This window comes from Brassica napus, chromosome C3, assembly GCF_020379485.1.
Source record: "Brassica napus cultivar Da-Ae chromosome C3, Da-Ae, whole genome shotgun sequence".
Taxonomy (NCBI): domain Eukaryota; kingdom Viridiplantae; phylum Streptophyta; class Magnoliopsida; order Brassicales; family Brassicaceae; genus Brassica; species Brassica napus.
In genome coordinates, this window is record NC_063446.1 from 43,728,121 (window position 1) to 43,748,251 (window position 20,131).

The following is a 20,131-nucleotide window of genomic DNA, read 5'->3' on the forward strand; positions in this document are numbered from 1 at the left end:
ATAATTATTTAGTTTGAGATCATATTACATGAATTTTAGAGTCATATTGTCAACACAGTCATTTATTAAAAATATATTGCATGTTCAAATAAATGAACAAAAAAAGTAAAAATGCTTCTACCATCAAATAAAATAATCAAATCTACAACTAAAATCAAAGCTTCAAATTTTGAAAATAAAAATATGAAACAAAACAGAAACATGAAAGAAAAGTTTTTTCACTCTTCCATATTTAGTGTTCATTAAAGTCATGCTTTTTCAATCGAACACGAAACTCTCCTTGTTTACATATAAGAAAAAAGTTGTGAAAATTTTTCATTAATTATTGTCCATCAAATTTATAATCTTCATATTAATTTAGTGAAGACTAAAATAAAGCAAAAAGATCAAAATAAGACTTAGAAAATAAGATGTGTGAATTGTGATGTATTGTTATTTAACTATAGTTCAAGTGTTTTACAAATAAAGGTTCTTTATTACTATAAAATTATGGTAATAGTTATTAACACAAATTTAACTTATGTAACAAATAGATTTTCATGTACTGTTATAAAATAGATACATATTTACATGTTTCTACTTTTAATCGGTTTTGTTCGGTTTATTCGGTTTAATCGGTTATATACAAAACCAAATCCAAATCCTACGGTTTTTATAAAATTATATCCATTCGGTTTATATGGTATAAACCAAAACCAAACCATATTGTCTATTTCGGTTCGGTTCGGTTCGGTTCGGTTCGGTACGGTTCGATTTTACCATATTGAACAACCCTACCTTCTTCACATGTTAATAAGTAAAAATTTGACTAGATTTATGTGTTAAAAGAATATCTCATACTGTTTTAAAAGTTTTCATAGATTTTAATGAAAAAAACTCATTTATGCCTTTTATTTATTTATCACTTCTAAAAATTTACCAATTATAGATAGTTGGGAAATTAAATGTTTATTTTCTCAACTAAAACACAAAATTTGAGGACTTTGATGGTTGAGTATTCCAAGTTCCTATCCTAATTACTAATTAGACAACTCGTGATGGAAAAGTGGAATGTTACGTACGTGTCCATATTTCTTTACTTTTCTGCAGGTTTACCATTTTGTGCAAAAGAAAGTGTTCAAGCTCTTGAAGCCTACACATCACCAAACTATTCCACTCTTGTTCGGTTATTTTAAACTCTTTCTCTTGTTATTATCGTGGAAAAATTTCCCAAGAAAAAAGATTGAGAGAATGTCTAGAGAAGGAAGAGATAAGAAGAACAAATCTGAAGCTTCTACAAGATCTCACACTCAAGCAAGATCTTCTTCTGGTGATAAAAATCTTACTTTCATCTTTATTAAGTTTTTGTTAATATTCGATCTCACTTGTGAAATAAAATCTGAGACTCTATCACTGGTAAACTAATTTGAAATTTAGGGCATATGTTGTATGTTCTGTAATCATTTACTCTGCATTTTGAAGTAGATATTATAATCATGGTTAAACTAGAATATTTCTTTTTGTCTTTCATTCACATGGAAAATTTGTGAAAATGCATCCAATAATGTTCACATAAAAAGCAGCTCAATAATTGTCTATCCAAGTTAACTTATTAGCAAAGAAACAAGTTTTAAGGTCACACTATGCATTCCAATATTGTGAAATGTTATTAAAAATTCTTGCTTCCTCTATAATGCAGACATCTTCAAGACCATTCTACTGGTAGTTATTGTCGGATCTTTGGCATGGTTTTATAAAGCAATCCAACCACCACCCACGGGAACTGTCGGCTCTACCGGCGGAGCCTCCGTGACATCGCCTAGGATCAAACTGAGAGACGGAAGACAGTTGGCTTACAAGGAATTTGGATTCCCTAGAGATGAAGCCAAGTTCAAGATAATATACATCCACGGCTTTGATTCTTGTATGCTCGATTCGCCTTTCCCTCAGTTCTTATCTCAGGTAAATCCCTTATCCTCCATTGGTTGATTCTTTGATGACATGTGAAAACATCAAAGTTCTGTCTTTGGTTAAGGTAATGAGTTAAAAAATGTATATTTGTGAATAACTTTAGGCTCTTGTGGAGGAGTTGAGGATATACACTGTGTCTTTTGACCGTCCTGGTTATGGAGAGAGTGATCCTGACCCGAATCGATCACCAAGAAGCATAGCATTGGATATAGAAGAGCTGGCTGATGGGTTAGGACTAGGACCTAACTTCTATGTGGTTGGTCTCTCCATGGGTGGTGAAATCACATGGACATGCCTTAAGTACATTCCTCACAGGTACTTTAGTCAAGACTGTCTTGTGTCTGATTACATTTATGACATGTGTTTGAAGGGTGGTTTCTTTCGTTAACAGGTTAGCAGGAGCGGCGCTTTTAGGACCGGTGATTAACTACTGGTGGAGAAACTTACCGAGAGACATAACAAGAGAAGCTTTATCTTTAACGTCTCCTGCAGATCAGTGGGCTCTTAGAGTGGCTCACCATGCTCCTTGGCTTACATATTGGTGGAACACTCAGAAATGGTTCCCATTCTCCAATGTGATTGCTGGTAACAAGGTTATTTTCTCCCGTCAGGACATGGAGGTCGTGTCTAAGCTCGGAGGCTTCAGCCCAAATCTGGTACAAGGAACATATACAAAATCTTGGTGTGGTTTGGTACTTACTGCAACACTTTTGAGAAGATGATTTAGATTCAAAATGATGTGTTTTTTTTTTTTTTTGGTTCAGGCATACATAAGACAACAGGGTGAATACGAAAGCATACACCGAGATTTGAAAGTTGGATTTTCAAGATGGGAGTTTGATCCTTTAGACCTTCAAGATCCGTTCCCGAACAACAATGGCTCAGTTCACCTATGGCATGGCGATGAGGATAGGTTTGTGCCAGTGAAGCTTCAGCGTTACATCGCATCAAAGCTTCCATGGATTCATTACCATGAACTCTCTGGATCAGGATATTTGTTACCTTATGTGGAAGGTTTGACTGATAAAATCACCAAGTCGCTTCTGGTTGGGGAGGAAGAGAGTACCTGAGAGTAGAGACGCTTCTGCTTGAGTCACTGTGGGCTTGCACCTATATTTGCTGAATCTCAGACTTAGTAAGATACTTTCTGTATGGCAATGTCTACAAGTAAAATCAGTAAAAAATAACAACACAAACAGTAACACTATCGTGCTTTTCTAACTATTCTAGATCTTAGTATTACAAGCTACCCTGGTGTAGAAATCAGTAAACAAACCCTAGCAATCCTAACAGATTATCAATATGACATTAAGTTCATGGAATCCCTAAACCTAATAGGATGAATTACTCAGACATGCAAACAGTAACACAAAACATAGTCTGAATAATAGATAGATAAATCAATGGTAAAACTAATGGAGTTCCAATCAATCTCTGAAGGAGAATTGATCTTCTCTCAAACCCTAAAACAAGAATAATGAATAATAGAGAGCGTAGCCGTCAACAGTGGCTTAGAACTAACATAAACAGGGTTTCAGGTCGTCCAAGGGTATTCTGGTAATTTGTGGTAGCTTCAGGGCTTCAGTCGGTCATAAATATGCTCAGCCCACGTTCTGGCATCACTGTCGATCGATGACAAGGGTGCACCGTCGATCGACAGTCCTTCATCTCTTCGACAACTTTCTCTAGCGAGGCAGACTGACCACTCTTCGGTAAAACAGACATAACATCTGCTACAGGATGCTGATTGACCTCAAACCGGCGGTATTGGAAAGCTAACTCAAAGCTATATCTTGTGTCAAACGATGGGCTCAATTTAACGGTGGGAAGGTCTCCATCCATAGCTAGACATCTGACGCGTCTGTGCAGCTCTGCACTCAAAAGGCTCCAAAAGACACCAAAATCACCACATTCCTCCAAATCGTCTCTGAACCTATAAATACTCTAAATAGATTCTATATCCTAGTAAATATATATTAAAACACCTATATACCATGGCTAATAATGGGTGAAATCCATGGTATATCAACTCCCCCAGACTTACCATTTTGCTTGTCCTCAAGCAAAACAGACGGGCAGTCTCTCTGAAAGAGGTTTGAAAACACCAGGGACTCACATGATTTAAAACTTAGAATCATCACCTCTACAATATTGCAATCCACATCTAAGAAGTCCTAATCACAAAAGCACATTATACCATATCATAGCTTAGCAACCAAATTCACATAGCCAACAACTTAGCAAATCATGTCTGACATTCCCCTCTACCAACCTCATTTCTTAACATAAATAAAAGTGCAGGCTTTACCTTGGGAGTATCGATCATATGATGCAAGGATTTTCAAACAAGTATCTGGATCTGCAGGTAAAAGTTAGTTCCTATCTTTTCTTTCTACTAATTTCTCTCTTTAGTCAAAGTCTGCTTATATTACAAGATCATTGACCAAGATTGGACAGGATTCCATGAATCAAGCCTTAATGGTGGTTGCCACCAAGTCCTGTTCACTTCTTTTTGACCTATATCCAAGAATTCATGTGAATCAAACCTTGATGATTGCCGCCACCAAGTACCGTTCGAATTATTTTTGTTGGAATCCTTATGAAGCAAGCCTTAATGGTTGTAGCCACCAAGTCCTGTTCAGATTCCACCTAACTAACACCTATTATATATATATATATATATATATATATATATATATATTTCTTTTTTCTTTCTTTTTTTCGTTTTTTTTTAAATAAATATCTCTACCTATAAATCTAGGGTCGAAATAGAGAGAGAAAATGTGATAAATCTACACAAGGCTTTACCTTCCAGACTTGTTTGAAGAATCTGATCTCATGTATACCAAGCCCCAAGACAAACAGTTGTGTCAGGTTTAGTGTTGGAGGTCAGCTTTGGTTCCTTCAAACAATCTCAGCAAGTGTAAATAGTTGACAGGTTGATCCACTTTAGTATCTTTAGTACTATCTGCAATCAGTAAGTCTAGAATGGTGCTAAAGAGTGGTTAGACAACAAGTAAAAATCTAATAAGTTCATTATCCCCTTCTTGACTCAATAAAACTCTTTTGAAAACATTTTGATAAGACTCATAAACACACTAATATCAGTAAACGTCCCCCAAGACTTAAATTACACTGTCCCCAATGTATATCTAGTCGGAGTTATGGTAATAAATAAATCATAAGTACTTAATTTAACAAGTTAGAACCATATACCTGACCGGATTAAGTGTCGATCGATAGAAAGGAGTTACAATCGGTCGCTGCAGGTAATGTACTGTCGATCAATATCGTCATGCTCTCATCGGTCGATATGCTTGGCAATCGTTTACTCGGATCTTTTTTTTTTAAATAGCTAACTAAAACACAATATTAGTAGAACCTCCCCTAGACTTAAACAACACTATCTCCAGTGTTATACAGTCTAAGATCGGTGGGGAGATAAATCATAAGGACAATATTTAACAAGAAAAAACGGTATACCTGACTTTGATGTGTGTGTCGACCAACACAGTTAAGTGGCAATCAATACTCTGGAAGCTCTGTCGATCGACACAGTTAAGTGGCGATCGATCGATGCTAGTGATGCTCTGTCGATCGATGCTGCGCAGCCATCGTCGATCCTCATGCAAACTCGTCTTCCTTAGAGTTTTTTTTTTTTGACCTGCAATAAATAAAAACTTTAATCAGTAACAATCTAAACTAAACTGAAAGAAATTACCTAATAGTAGGTTGCCTCCCACTCAGCGCTTTTAGACATTTAGCTTGACTTTGGAGATGTGATTTAGTTCGGATGAGGATGTATACTTGCTCCAAAACAAGTCTCAGTGTCTCTCTTCCTCATTTTGTTGATGCAGTTGAGAAAAGCTCTTGCAGAAACTTCTCCTTTTTCTCTCAGCTGTGGATCACATAGCACTCTAACCTTGGTAAAAGGTTCAGAACCTCCTCTGCAGCGCACTCCATACTCAAGACTTCCCTCTTGACATTGCAAAGGGATTAGTGACAGGGTATCTGCATCTACATTCCTTTTCTTTTTCTTCTTTCTATTCGTGGTCCTTCCCATAGACTTAGACTTTTCAGTCTCGGGTTGTTCTGAAATTCGGAGGGTGTCGACCGATGCTGAAGGCTTCGTGTCGATCGATTCTGAAGACTGAGAGTCGTCTGATGCTGAGGTTCTAATGTCTACCGACGCTGATTCCGGTATTGCGGGTTCGCGATTGAAATCAGCTGTAGGTCCTGGATCTTTAAACATCTCTATGCATGAAATAAGCTCCTCACTTTTCTTCTTTTCCATGGGAGCATAGAAGACAGCTTCATCAACATTAGTCAAACACACCTTATTTCTCTTAAGATCACAAACTGCCCCTACTGTAGCCATGAATGCTCTTCCAAAAAGGAGTGAAGATGTCTTGCCTGATTTGATATCCATAGCATGAAAGTCCACAGGGATAATGCATTCCCCTATCTCCAGCTTAACATTCTTGATCATGCCTGCTGAGTTTACTCGGGAGCTATCCACAAAAGTGAAACTATCTTTAGAAAGTTCCATCTTTAGTCCTAATAGCTCAGAAGTGTCTATGGCCATGATGCTGACTGCAGATTGAGTATCTCATAGGGCGTTTGGTAAATGGTGGCTATGTATAGAGCATGAAATCAAGAACTTTCCAGGATCTTGTTCCTTCTTCAGTGTCCTCTTGGGTTTACGGCTGACCTTGTTAAATAGGAGCTCAATATCCTTATCAGTCTCTCTGCTCTCTCTGAAAAAATTACCAAGTCTATACTTATGATATGCATCCTCAAAAGACATATCCTTAGGAACCCTCTTCACCCTCTTGTGAAATCCTTCAAGTTCCTCTTTGTTAACTTCTCTCCTCGGTGTTTGGGGATATAGAGTTTCCTAGATTTCACTCTCTTCTCAACTGGAATTTCTTCTTTCGTTGCCTGCCTTTCCATGGCAGGTTCATATCCGTCTGTTTGGTGTCGATCGATACCTGGTTGATGTCGTCGATCGACACTCTCAACGAAAGAGGTTTCAGCTAGGGTTGATTGATCTTGCTCAGGTGCTTCTGTAGATTACTGACTTATCTTCTCTGTTGTCTTCAAGCAAACAGATGTCTGAGATGGATTTCGAGTTTTCTTCAATCGGTGTGCATCAAGATCTGGTAAACGTACTCGGTATGGTATTGGCGGTTGTCGATCGTTTTTCTTCTGTAGTTGTCGATCGATGTTCCCATGTTGTTGTTGATCGATTACATTGTATTGTTATTGACCGATGTTGTCCCTTTTAACTCGACCTAGGGTGGGAGGATGCGGGTGTCGAGAAGCAATATCTGAGTGGCTCTGAATTTGAACATTTTTGTCTGATCCCAAAAGTAAGTGGCGTCGATCGATGCTCGGCTGATGATGTCGATCGGTACTCAGCTGTTGATGTCGATCGATGCTCAGTTGTTGGTGTCGGTCGACACCAGTACGAGCTGCCTATGGACATGCAGCTTTCAACTAGGAAAGCATCTTCTTCCGGCTTTCCCTGCTCGAGCACTTCCCCAAAGTCATCATCTGGGATGGCATTAACCTGGTGCCTCTCACTTTCCACAGCTTTCCCTTTGACTAGATCTTCTTGCTTCTTCACAGCTTCTACAGTCTGAGAAACCTGGGCATCTAGCATCAGGACATGGGCATCTAAGGTTTCTATTTTTCCATTCAGCTCTTTGTAGAGAACATCCAACCTCAGATTTAAGTATGCACTTGTTTTCTGCTGAATTTTCAGGACCTTCTCTATCATAGATTCCATCTTTTCTATATGGCCCTGATCCTCATCCTTCTCTACAGCATGTTCTACCAACGAGACTTCATGTACATAACCAATCTCAGCCTCAACGATCTTGTCAATATCCATTGCAGCTGATTTTATCCTATGCATATCCAGATTTTTGGAACTCTTGCTAGACATCAAGTTCTCAATCAGTCTCTTAGCTTCCTCTGGGGTTCTTGTCCCGAAGTTTCCTTCGCTTGCAGCATCCAGCATCATATTATATCGCACATCAATACCCTTGCAGAACTTCTTCAACAACTGAGTCTCCATAAAACCATGATGTGGACAGTCCCTTTGGTATCTCCTAAGCCTCTCCCAAGAGCTTTTGAAAGCTTCTGTAGGTCCCTGAGAGAATGTCCAAATTTTATCTCTCATCTCTTCAGCCCTTGCATCATCTAAAAATTCAGTCATAAACGCAGTTCTGACATCATTCCATGTAGTGAGAGATCCTTGGGGTAGGCTTCTCAGCCAATTTTTAGCATTCTCAGAGAGAGAATATTTGAACAGCTTGCAGAAGATGTAGTCTTTGGTTGCTTCATCCTTCTGGATGCCAGACACAAAGTCTTCGAGTGTCTCAATATGGTCCAGAGGATTTTCATCAGGAAGACTAGGATAAGGGTGCTAACCCACATGAGATAAGTGTGTGGGGGTGTATTTGAAATCCCTGGATTTCTAGACATCGAATCGCAGACCTGTTGGTGTAGAACTGAGTATGCCTAGTCAAATCTGCTAACGATCTCTGAAGAGGAACTTTAGCATCCACGGTGGCAGCAGATTGTTCAATGATTGCAGTCCCTTGTCCATCTATCTTCTGACCTGCTGCATTACACATATGACCTCCAGGGTCATGCAGGTCTCAATTCTTATCCCTTTGTAGCACAAGTATCGCGACCATGTCTGCTCGCGGATTGGTATCGATCGATGTTCGAGTTGAACTGTCGATCATCGCTCTGTCAGAAATGTCGATCGACGTAGTAGAGGTAGTGTCGAACGACGTAGTAGAGGTGGTGTCGATCGATGATGCGCGGTTCTCTTTGCGGATCGATCGTTCCAAACGTGTTGGGTCTAAGAAGAAAAGTAATTCCTCCTTGCTGCTTCTGGTACTGATAGGCATGTACCTGAAAGACAAGGAACTTTTTTATGTAAGTAACTATGACAGTAAATAAAACCTAAACTAAACCAATTAATCAAGTCTAATGGCGATCAAAGCTCCCCGGCAACGGCGCCAAATTTTATATCACTCAAATTACCCTAAGGAGTGATTTATACTCTCTCAAATAAGAGGTCGAGTTGTAGCACTTAGGGATCGAATCCACAGAGAGCTAGGGCACACATTAGACTATAAATCAAGATTAAGCTAGGCAAACAGTTTATAAAGCAGTAAATAAATGAAAGCAAGGTGAACAAAGTATTTGTTCGATTGATTGATTGAGGTTGTAAACAATTAGGAGAAATAGCTAGACCTAGGGATTTATCAATCGAGAGGTTCGATACTACAATCAAGGATACTAAGGGTTTTATAGATTCAATTCTAGAACTAGATTTTAATAAGTAGCAATCCAGCTTTCGCATGCAATTGCTAATCAGCTGTCTAAGTCTTGTGTTCTTGCTTTCGCGTGCGAACTAGGAGCGAGCGTCGATCGATGCTATGGCCAGAGCGTCGATCGATGCTATGATCAGAGCGTCGATCGATGCTTCTTTAGACAAGCGTTATCGCACAGATCAATAATGTTAAATTAGCTCTAGACCAACTCTCGTACGCGCCTAGATAACTAATCCACTCAGGGTTTGGGTTCCGTTAATCAATTGCACTTTCGCGCCTCTCAATTATCCTATGATTCTAGGTTCAAACAATCAGTCACACGATCGTGCTTTTCTAACTATTCCAGATCCTAGTATTACAAGCTACCCTGGTGTAGAAATCAGTAAACAAACCCTAGAAATCCTAACAGATTATCAATATGACATTAAGCTCATGGAATCCCTAAGCCTAACATGATGAATTACTCAGACATGCAAACAGTAACACAAAACATAGTCTGAATAATAGATAGATAAATCATTGGTAAAACCAATGGAGTTCCAATCAATCTCTGAAGGAGAATTGATCTTCTCTCCAACCCTAAAACAATAATAATGAATAATAGAGAGCGTAGCCGTCAACAGTGGCTTAGAAATAACATAAATAGGGTTTCAGATCGTCCAAGGGTATTCTGGTAATTTGTGGTTGCTTTTTGGCTTCAGTCGGTCATAAAATATGCTCAGCCCACGTTCTGGCATCACTGTCGATCGATGGCAAGTGTGCACCGTCGATCGACAGTCCTTCATCTCGCGAGGCACACTGACCACTCTTCAGTAAAATGGACATAACCTCTGCTACAAGATGCTGATTGACCTCAAACTGGCGGCATTGGAAAGATAACTTAAAGATATATCTTGTGTCAAAATATGTACTCAATCTAACGGTGGGACGGTACCATCCATATCTAGACTTCTGACGCGTCTGTGCAGCTCTGCACTCAAAAGGCTCCAAAAGACACCAAAATCACCACATTCCTCCAAATCGTCCCTGAACCTGTAAATACTCTAAATAGACTCTATATCCTAGTAAATATATATTAAAACACCTATATACCATGGCTAATAATGGGTGAAATCCATGGTATATCATAATCGGTGCTTGAGTGATCAATAAGAAGAGTTCATAGAGTTCTTGATATCAAGACTCTATCACACTCCTCCAAGAGATTTAGCATCCCATCCTTCTTCTTCTTCTCCATGGCCATTACCAGAGCTTTCTTAACCACCTCGTGGTTGAAAAACGGCATCCCTAGATCACGGTATGCACTCCTACCGTTTCGTATTCTTCCAGAAGTTTTCCATATCTTGTCTTTAGCATCTTCCACTGTCGAGCCTGTTCCTCCACCCCAGCTTCTCAGGAGTCTCTCTCCTGCGGATATGAGAGACCGAGCTGAGCGGATGGTTTCACTTCCTTTGACTTTGGAGGTAAGCTGCTTGAGATCTCTTCCAGGTTAAGCGGAGCCAAGACATCATCACCGATCACTGCTCGGGCTAGAAACAGAGAAAGCTCGTCTGACGCTGTGTCTTCTGCGGATTCGAGGAGCATGATGAATCCGTTTATGAAATCTTCTGTTGAGAACATCTCCATGTGAAGAGCAGAGAGAAGAACAGATGCCATCTCCTTCTCTCTGTTCTTCCTGTCCATAGCAAGAGTGATGAGCTTCTTTAGGAACACTAAGTTGTATTTAAGTGATCCTAAGTTTTCAAGACTTCGGATTAGCTCAGGGATGTCATCGGAGAGGAAATACTCTTGAATTATCGTTACCGTGTCCTTCTTGTAATGTGGTAAGTCTCCTCCAATTCGATCAGAGCCTCCTTTGAAGGCATCTTGGTCTACACGGGAGAAGCCTTTATCCATTTGACACGAACTGATGAGACCTTCCTCGGCAGGTTCTTTCAATAGTTTTAGCACCAGGGTTTCCGATGTTGGAGACTCCATGGCTGAACCAAAGACCTCTTCACGACCTCGTGAGGGAAAATAGAGACGCCTAGCTCTCTGATGCATCTACAAGCTTCGCGAGTCTCCATGTATTCCTTCAGAATTTCTGATATCTTTCTCTTTGTTTCTTCAACCGTTGTTACGAGAGTGCTCCCTATTAGATATAGAAACCTACATCTAATACTCTCACCCCATTTGTTCTCCACTAGCTCTGCGTGGTGAGGAGCCGAGAGATAACTTGAAACCCTTCAAGACGATTCAGGTAGAGTCTTCTTTGCTCTAGCTAGAAAAACAGGAGGAAGAATTTTATCTACGATGGCTCGGGCAATAAACAAAGCAAAAGGAGGTTAACAGCATCAGGTACGTCCAAAGTAAAATCACCTGAGCCACTCAAGAAGTTTGATAAACCCAACCTTGATTTGATCAGGTGAAACAACAACAGAGTACAACCCATAAAGTAACATAGAAGCCTTCTCCTTCTCCTTCTCCTTATGGTTCCTGTCCATGGCCGTGGAAACAAGTCTAAGGATGGTACTCACTCAGACCAATTTCTCTGAGGTCTGACGCAGCCACTGCCACATCCCCAGAGCTAAAGTATTCATTGATGATGGAAACTATAGATCTTTTGTAATCATCAAAAGGGTCAAACACAGGCGAACTGATATGTGGATATGCTTCATGTTTTCAATCAAGTATAAAATAATCAACACATCAAATATGAAAGTAGCATAACATTGAAGAATACCTATCCAGTATGATAATTAGGAATCCTTTTTTATCAATACAAGAGTCAATTCTTGTGTCAAGAACTTTTTTCAAAGTTCCTTTACAGCCACCACCATCTGTTGAAATGGGAATCCAAATGTGTATATAAGATTCAAAGCAAGAAGTATCAATCTACTAAGTAACTAAACCAAGAATAACTTTGTCTTATCTACATGAACATGCTTACTTGAATGCGTTTGCAGCACCATTCTCTCCTATTAGGGGATTTGATGTCCAAATCAGCAAACAGAGAAGGAGAGTTCTGAGTAGCTAATTCATGTTTGTTCAGCTGTCAATTCGTCAAAAAACCCTCACTAGATGCCATCTAACATGGTAAGAAGAGATTAACATTGTTATAAAGCCAAAAGAGTAAAAAAAACAACATCAGTATAAGCTAGTATTCTGTAAATACTATTTACAGATTATGATACGAGAAGAGAAAAATTACAGACTTATACAAAAAAAGAAGAAGAAGACTTTACAATCTAGAATCACTCTACAACATCAAGTAGACAGAAATAACAGGAGATCACCGTACGATCTTGTGGTTACTCATCAAACCATGAGCAATTTGGTCAAACGAAATCAACACTTGGATCTTTCCCAAACAATGACTCTTGAATATCAGAACAGCAGTTTCATGGAATACCAACGCAACAAACTATTAGACGTAACATAGATTTCACAAGCCTAACTCCTTCCCAAACAGGAAATACGACTTCTAAACTTATTAACGATTAATCAAGTATGCGTAATATAAGAAACTGCAAAGGAATTATACACACCAGTGATCGAAACAAATGCAATCCAAATCATGAATCAAACTCTTCTGTGCTTGGCTGGATCTTGAGCCAAGACAGATAGAAAGAAGATGAATAAGCAATCAGAGCTCAGCTTCCGAAATTTGGCAATCCACAAAAGATTCAATGTCTCCAACTCTCCGATAAACTGAGTCCTTTTCTTTTTTTTTTATGACATCAATTTTATTACTTTAGCTTGAATGTATGTGATCAACAATGTAAGAGAGAGTGTAAATATTGCGGTACATAGAAATTAAATTGAAAATCTACTCCATCTTGTAACCGCTTTGCCAGACAGTCTGCTATTTTGTTTGCACTCCTCTTCGTCCATTGGAATCTAATGTTTTGAAATTTTGATTTCCACCATTTGATTTCCTTTTACTAGTTGTAGTAGTCAAAATGAAGCTTGTTGTTGTTGAGGATATCAATTGCCTTTTGCGAGTCATTTTCCATGATAATTCTCCTGTATCCTAAACTCCAACAATGCCCTTGTAATTCACTTTCCAAAGCATTCTTACATCTTCTTCCTCGTGCATGAGCCGAGCCTTTATAGACTCCATTTCCATATCTAATCACCCATCATGGAGTACTCTGATTTTGTATTTGGTAAAAGGATCCATCTGTACTACATTTAAGCCACCCCACAGGTGGACGTTTCCAATATATTGTCTCCAGTACCCGAGGAAGATGATCATGTCTAGACTGGTTTCTCCCTTCATTTGTCTCAATCTGTTTCCATTCTTCCGCATCTTCATTTGCATATCTCAATAAGCTTCGCCAATGTATTTCTTTTTTTCTGGAAAGTTAGAGTATTTCTACTCTTCCAAATTCGCCATAGCAGCCATTAAGGTAAGTCTTGAAAGTGTGCTAGCCGTGTCGATAAGGATCATTGCAGGCAGGCCTCAATATTTTCCTCCAATGTTGTACTCTGGTTGTTGATGATTTGGTTAGAGACTCCTGAGGCACGCCATATTCTCTTAGCATAAGAACATTCAAAAATATATGTTCCTCTGTTTCAGCCGCTGAGCAACATCTTTTACACTGATCATCTTAAACAATGTGTCTTCGTTTTAAATTGTTGCTAGTCGCTAAACTCTTAGATAGCAATCTCCATAAGAAATGGTTGAGTTTTGAATGAGCACTCATTTTTCATATCTTGTGTTTCAGCTCTGTACTTCCATATATTGGAGTTGGTGGTATGTTTGTAGGTAGATGAGTACCTAACCAATAACCAGACTTGACGGTGTAAATGCCATCTTCATTGTAGTGCCAACCCATTAAATCTTGATGTGCTGTAGAGCTAATCTTAAGTGCAAAAATTCGTTCCACATCTTCATGAATAATAACTCCCCTCAGCTTCTCTTCATTCCATTGAGATCTATTAGTAGCAAAATATTCTTTCACCTTTTCTCCAACTGGAACTTCCCCTTGCGGCCTTGGTGGTCTAGGAGGATGGTCTGGAATCCATGGATCCGTCCACATATTAACTAGTGTTCCATCACCAATTATGTATTTCATACCTTTAGTTAACAAATCCCTTCCATATAAAATGGATTTCCACGCATAAGAGGCTTTCTTTCTGAGCTTTGCAGTCAAAATATCTTCATCCGGAAAGTGTCTAGCCTTTAGTATACGAGCCATAAGACAGTTCGGATGTTGCATGATCCTCCAGACATGCTTACTAAGTAAAGCTTGATTGAAAATTTCCAAATCCTTGAAGCCAAGACCCCCTTCTCTTTTATGAACATTAACTCTGTCCCATGAGTACTAATGTAATCCTTTTCGATCTCCCGATCCCCACCAGAACCTAGCCAGTATTGCATTAATCTCAATACATATATCATTTGGGAGTCGGAATATATTCATTGAGTAAATAGGCATTGCCACTGCAATAGCCTTTAGAAGTACTTCATTTCCTCCTTGAGATAAATGCCTCTGCTTCCAGCTCTGAGTTATTGATTTAACTTTATCAATAATGTAAGCAAACATTTCACTTTTCTTGTTCCCAAACTGCTCTGCCAATCCCAAGTACTTTCCAATCCCACCATCATTATGAATTCCCAGTAGATTGCGCATCTTTGTCTTGGTTGTAGGATTAACCTTTGCACCAAAAGCGAAGGAAGACTTATGAAGATTTATAGCTTGACCTGATACAGCTTCATAGCTTCTGAAAATATGCTTTAGCTTCTTTGCTAATCTCTCATTAGCCAACGAGAAGAAAAGTGAATCATCTGAAAACAGTAAATGATTAACCGCTGGTGCATTGTTTGATATTCTGAATCCCATAAGAGATCTATCCATCATTGCTCTCGTCATCAAATGTGAAAGGACCTCAGCACACAAGATAAACAAATACGGTGATAGTGGGTCTCTCTGACGAAGTCCATGAGCTGGTGTGATGAAACCCTCTGGTGCACTAATCAAAACATAATATCTGATCGCAGTAACACAATTCATGATCCAACCAATCCACCGACTATCAAAACCCATATATTTCAGTGTCTCAAGCAAGAAATCCCATTCCAACCTGTCATAAGCTTTTGTAATATCTGTCTTCACTGCCAGTACGAAGTGGCCTGTCTTCTTTGGTTCGACGACTTATTTTATAGATGAGAATCGGCAAAGATAATTAAATTCCAAAAATAGAATTATACTATTAATCAAGGCTTTTAGTTGTAGTAAACCCCCTTGAACATATGCTTAAATTCCAAATAACACCCTATACCTTTATTTGGTTCAGTTAGATCCAACATACCTTCAGCATCTCCAGTATTGTGAAATGTCTTATTGAAAAAGACATACGAAACCTTTTCTTGTAGAAAATTAAATCCTATAAATCGAATAATGATTTGTGTGTTATAAAAGAGATGTTGTGAAAGTTTATTATTACTCATGACCAGAGGTCTATATTTATACAAGTATTAGACCGTCTTATTTAGACCGTCATAAGAGAAAAAAAAATCCTATTCCTAATAGGAATAGGAAATAGTACTTATCCTAAATACATATGGAAAAGGATAAACATCAAGTATAGATAAATGTAAACTCTCATTCGCCCAAATCATTAGCGAATGGGCCGGATGGATAGCTGATGGGCCGGACGGATAGCTGATGGGTCGGACGGTTTGGGCCTGATATGGGTCGATCACCGCTTGGTTTATAAAACTCCCCCTTGATCGACACATCCGGTTCAGAGCTTGTAACATGCTTAATGTTGCCTCATTAAAACCTTTCCAGGAAAACCCAGTGGGACAAAACCATGGATAAGGAAAAAGAGTACAATACATGAACTCCCCCTGACTTGTACCCCCGTGTATGTTCTTCAAGTTGGCGCATGGACAATTTGATAGTTTAGCTTCATGGGCGCCAAGTCTTGAACTGGTCCTTTAATTGGCACGTCCCAAACTGATAGATAAATTTCATGGACGTGTGGTTGGTGTAGACATGGTGAAGAAGTCGGCTGACATATCATATGACTGAAATTGTAGTCCTTTGAGCTTCTTGAACGTTTATGTAGGAATAGCTCTTGCCGAATTGTAACTTGAGTTATCATGTAACTCTCATATCTTCTGGAACTTCATTAAGACATGGTCAAAACGTGCATCTTTGCAGCTGACCACTCTATGTCCTGGTTGGACGGATGGCACTCGACCAATGCTCGGATGGACCTCTAATCTACGATCAAACTTTACTCGCAAGTCCTCTCATGTCCCACGGATCCTCTAGTCACATGGTTTGCCATACCGTGGACACTTTAATATATATTGAGTCATCGACCCAAACACATACGAATCACTTGGCTTCTCACGGACATACCTTCATCCATTCGGACATACATCACCCGTATGTGCTAATGGCTTATCCATTATAGCCGATCTTTCTTCATTGGTCGATCCATGTTGAGTTATAGACCTTGTCTATACTCGTCCATACCCCATGAGTGTCTAAGGTCATATCATTAATAATCATTGCTGCAATGAGTTTTATAATCTCATCAAACTATGGATCTGCAGTCAAATACACTCAAGGACCTTTATACATGGTTATCGATCTTTCTTGCCTTCCGCAATGCCATATCCATTTGACCTCGACCAGACATACTTCTGGTCACTCTCTTGGACCAATATAGTTTCCTTTTATCCACTGATATAAACATAATGGCTTGGGCTTACATGGCAGTCCCATACTATAATCTTATTACTTGAAAAACATCGCAGTCCACACTTTCTTTGATGGCATCTCATGACCTACTTGCAGTGCTGATTTATTATAAACACAAGGGATTTCTTTTATAAGAATATATGGACTGATTTGGATTGTTCTTTATCGAACTCCTTCACTAAGTTTTACTTAGTCTTATCATATTCAATGCAACTGCTTTTGTTTCAGTCCATGAACAACTTAGGAACAATGATATTCTTTGAGAACTTCTTTTCTCATCTTTCTGGTACCTTTTATTTTCTTTATCCAATGATCAATATACTGCTTACTACATCATTATTTCTTTTGTTTCCAGACTTCATCAATTTCGAGTTTGTGTAGTAGCATCCACCACATAGGAGCATATTTCCTTATAATTTGTTCCTTTGGTCTCTATCAGTATCCTTGTGTAACAAGCCATTCTTTGAATGCTGTAAGTAGTAATGTGAACGACCTCTTGACTACTTGGTCACGTTCCACATCTCACGATTTTTTTTCCCTCACAAGACCCATTTATCCACTGGTCTATATCATCAGATGGCATTTCTATATATTTTGCCAATATGCCCATCTCTTCTTTAAACTCTTTAAACCTCACGTTTTCTTTTAATCTGATCTTTATTCTTTATGAGTACTCTTACGTGGGTTCATGATCCTTGCTTTATATCTTTAAACTCAAGTGCTACTCTACTTTCTTTTATGAGCTCTCTTATATGTAAATACATCATTGGTGTTAACACTCTTATGTAGTTCCATAGTGTTCCAGACATGATCTAATAGATTTGAGATCTTATTATCCAGGACCTTTACTACCTTGCTGTTTGGCGTCCCAAACTACATGGTTTAGTACCTTAGATGTTTAGCTGGCTAGCCTTATCTCTCTATCTGGACTGGTTTCCTTTGAACTCGGATTTGTATCATTCTATGCACCTTTCATTTCTTTCCGAGGTTTCTTATCTTTTGGAACTTATTGGTCTATCTTGTATAGACATTGTAGCAACTTGATTGTGTCTCTTAGGACATCAAATTTGTGGTGCTAAGCTGGTATGACTTAGTCATTCTTTTCTTTTCGGGTCAATGTGTCTGGCATCTAGTTATGCTAGCTTTTGTATCATTTGATCACATTCTTTGGACGTCTTAAATCATATCCGAGGATCTTGCCAAGACAATGATGGTAAAGACCATTCTATTTCTCTTATTCTCTTTTGCCAGCTTATTTCTTTCTCCCCCTGATGTTGGATAGTCGGATTCATCAGTCATGCGATCCGTGTACCTGGCCATAATTTGATCACCCATATTTGGCACAAGGTCTCTTAAAAAAAACGTGGGAAAAGACATGTTCCTATCCAACATATATTCCCAATCTTTTTCTCATCCTCTTCTGAGGTTCCATCCTAGACGGCACATATGTATGTGGTGGTTTATTCAAAATCTCTTAGGATGGTGTATGTCTGGTTTATGACCCGTATTCATTCTGAGATGGGATTATGTATGCTCACTTATATGGCCTGATGCATATTAACCTTACACATGTAAATCCTTGTGTCCCCAAGCATTAGGTAGTGGCCTTTGTAGTATAAAGAATTCGGCCAAGTCTTACTATGGTCATAGACCATGTCACACGGATTTGTAGTATGTTCATGGATCACAGTTTGTCCTCACTCCCCCTCATGGACATACTATAATCACGTGGTACTTGGGACAATAGAGCCTAATGAGTTTCCCTTGTGTACATGTTACACAACGTGAGATTTTATGGGATAACTCTTTGTGCCTTTTGCAATATGTGCATCAATTTTTAAAGACCTGGATGGCTAATCCAGTCATGCCATAAAGTGTATAAAATTTCGTGGGTATACAGGTTACCATGGCTTTTGCCTTTATCATACTGATCCTTGGCATAGTCTAGATCAGTAGAGTATGTAGGTATAGTCTTGACCACTTTCTTATAAGGCCTTAGGCGATTTTCTTATAATCTGAAAGGAACTTTTGTTTCCTTTGCCCATTGGTTCAATGTGGAAACCATTCATGCTCAAGTCTTTATAACTCAATGGATCTTTTATTGGGTGAATAAATCCGTGCCCCTTTAGGCAATGTCGTGGTCTATAATAGACTGATTATCCTTTTATTAAGTTTTCATTGTCATTTATCAATCAAGAAATCATCAAGTAAATCAAACATGATAACTAAAAACAACTCTTATTATTGCTATAACATTGTAAATGGCAAGCAAATCAAAGCAAAACATAAAACATAAAATCAGAATGTCGAAATCTCGTTTCTTTAGTCAATGTATAAGCCGGCCTCACAATCCATATATTTCCACACAGCTTCCTTGGATTCCTCCTTATCATTTTTAGCCTCATTGGCTTCAGGAGGTCTCATCTCACTGTTTCGTTGCTCAATGTATCTTTTCTGAAGTTTTTCAAATCTGCTAATGGTATCTATAACTTTCTGCTCTCTTTGCTCAGTTGCCAATAGGCATGACAATAGGTCATTATAGGTGGTGAAACCCTTAGCCTTATGTGATAACAACAGATCCTTTGGATGGAATGTGGAATAGGTTTTATATAGTAAATCCTCATTTGTTACCACTTCACCACATAGTTCAAGACTATAGGCGATTTTCATCAGAGCAGAATTATATTCGTCCATGGATTAAAAATCCTGGAACCTGAGAATCTTCCATTCATTCATGGCTTTTCGCCATAATGCCATTGAGTATCTGGAATTTAGTTTTGTCCAAAGGTCACAAGGATCCTCAATATTTAAGTACTGATCTCTCAGATCCTCAGTGAGATGATAGCGCATAATTGTTATGGATCTATGCTTTTAACTTTCAATTGCATTATTGCCATCAATGATACATTTCCAGAGTCCTCTAGACTTCAGGGCAACTGAAGTGTTCATTACCCATTCTAGATAATTATCTCCAGAGAGATTTAGGGCAGCATAATCCGAAGGCTCAAATTTCGACATTTGAAACATATTATTAATCAGTTCAAGATGCAACCAAGTCAATAAAATCAATGCATACGGTTTCACAAGTCTCTCGACCAAACAATTAACTACTCGACCATGGTG

The 20,131-nt window shown here is 38.7% G+C and overlaps 2 protein-coding genes across 2 annotated transcripts; one reads left to right on the plus strand and one right to left on the minus strand.

Annotated features, from left to right (window-relative positions):
* Window positions 1-1,134: 1,134 nt before the first annotated feature.
* LOC125584436 lies at window positions 1,135-3,157 on the plus strand. Its single transcript, XM_048752909.1, has 5 exons — window positions 1,135-1,309; window positions 1,679-1,941; window positions 2,054-2,265; window positions 2,342-2,606; window positions 2,715-3,157. The coding sequence occupies exons 1-5, from the start codon at window positions 1,231-1,233 to the stop codon at window positions 3,018-3,020; spliced, it is 1,125 nt and encodes a 374-aa protein (XP_048608866.1). The 5' UTR covers window positions 1,135-1,230; the 3' UTR covers window positions 3,021-3,157.
* Window positions 3,158-10,064: 6,907 nt separating this feature from the next.
* On the minus strand, window positions 10,065-14,329 carry LOC106350216 (MA3 DOMAIN-CONTAINING TRANSLATION REGULATORY FACTOR 4). The gene is given in 7 exon segments (XM_022711993.2): window positions 10,065-10,757; window positions 10,760-11,287; window positions 11,290-11,620; window positions 11,623-11,670; window positions 11,672-11,807; window positions 11,809-11,956; window positions 14,068-14,329. Coding segments are annotated over 7 exon segments (1,746 nt in total). The 3' UTR covers window positions 10,065-10,464.
* Between the last annotated feature and the right edge of the window lie 5,802 nt (window positions 14,330-20,131).

Excerpts from the sequence above, each read along its gene's own strand:
- LOC125584436 (XM_048752909.1), top strand. The coding sequence starts at position 1,231 with ATGTCTAGAGAAGGAAGAGATAAGAAGAACAAATCTGAAGCTTCTACA. Across the intron at positions 1,942-2,053 it reads TCCCTCAGTTCTTATCTCAG|GCTCTTGTGGAGGAGTTGAG; the intron begins GTAAATCCCTTA and ends GAATAACTTTAG. Across the intron at positions 2,607-2,714 it reads GAGGCTTCAGCCCAAATCTG|GCATACATAAGACAACAGGG; the intron begins GTACAAGGAACA and ends TTTTTGGTTCAG.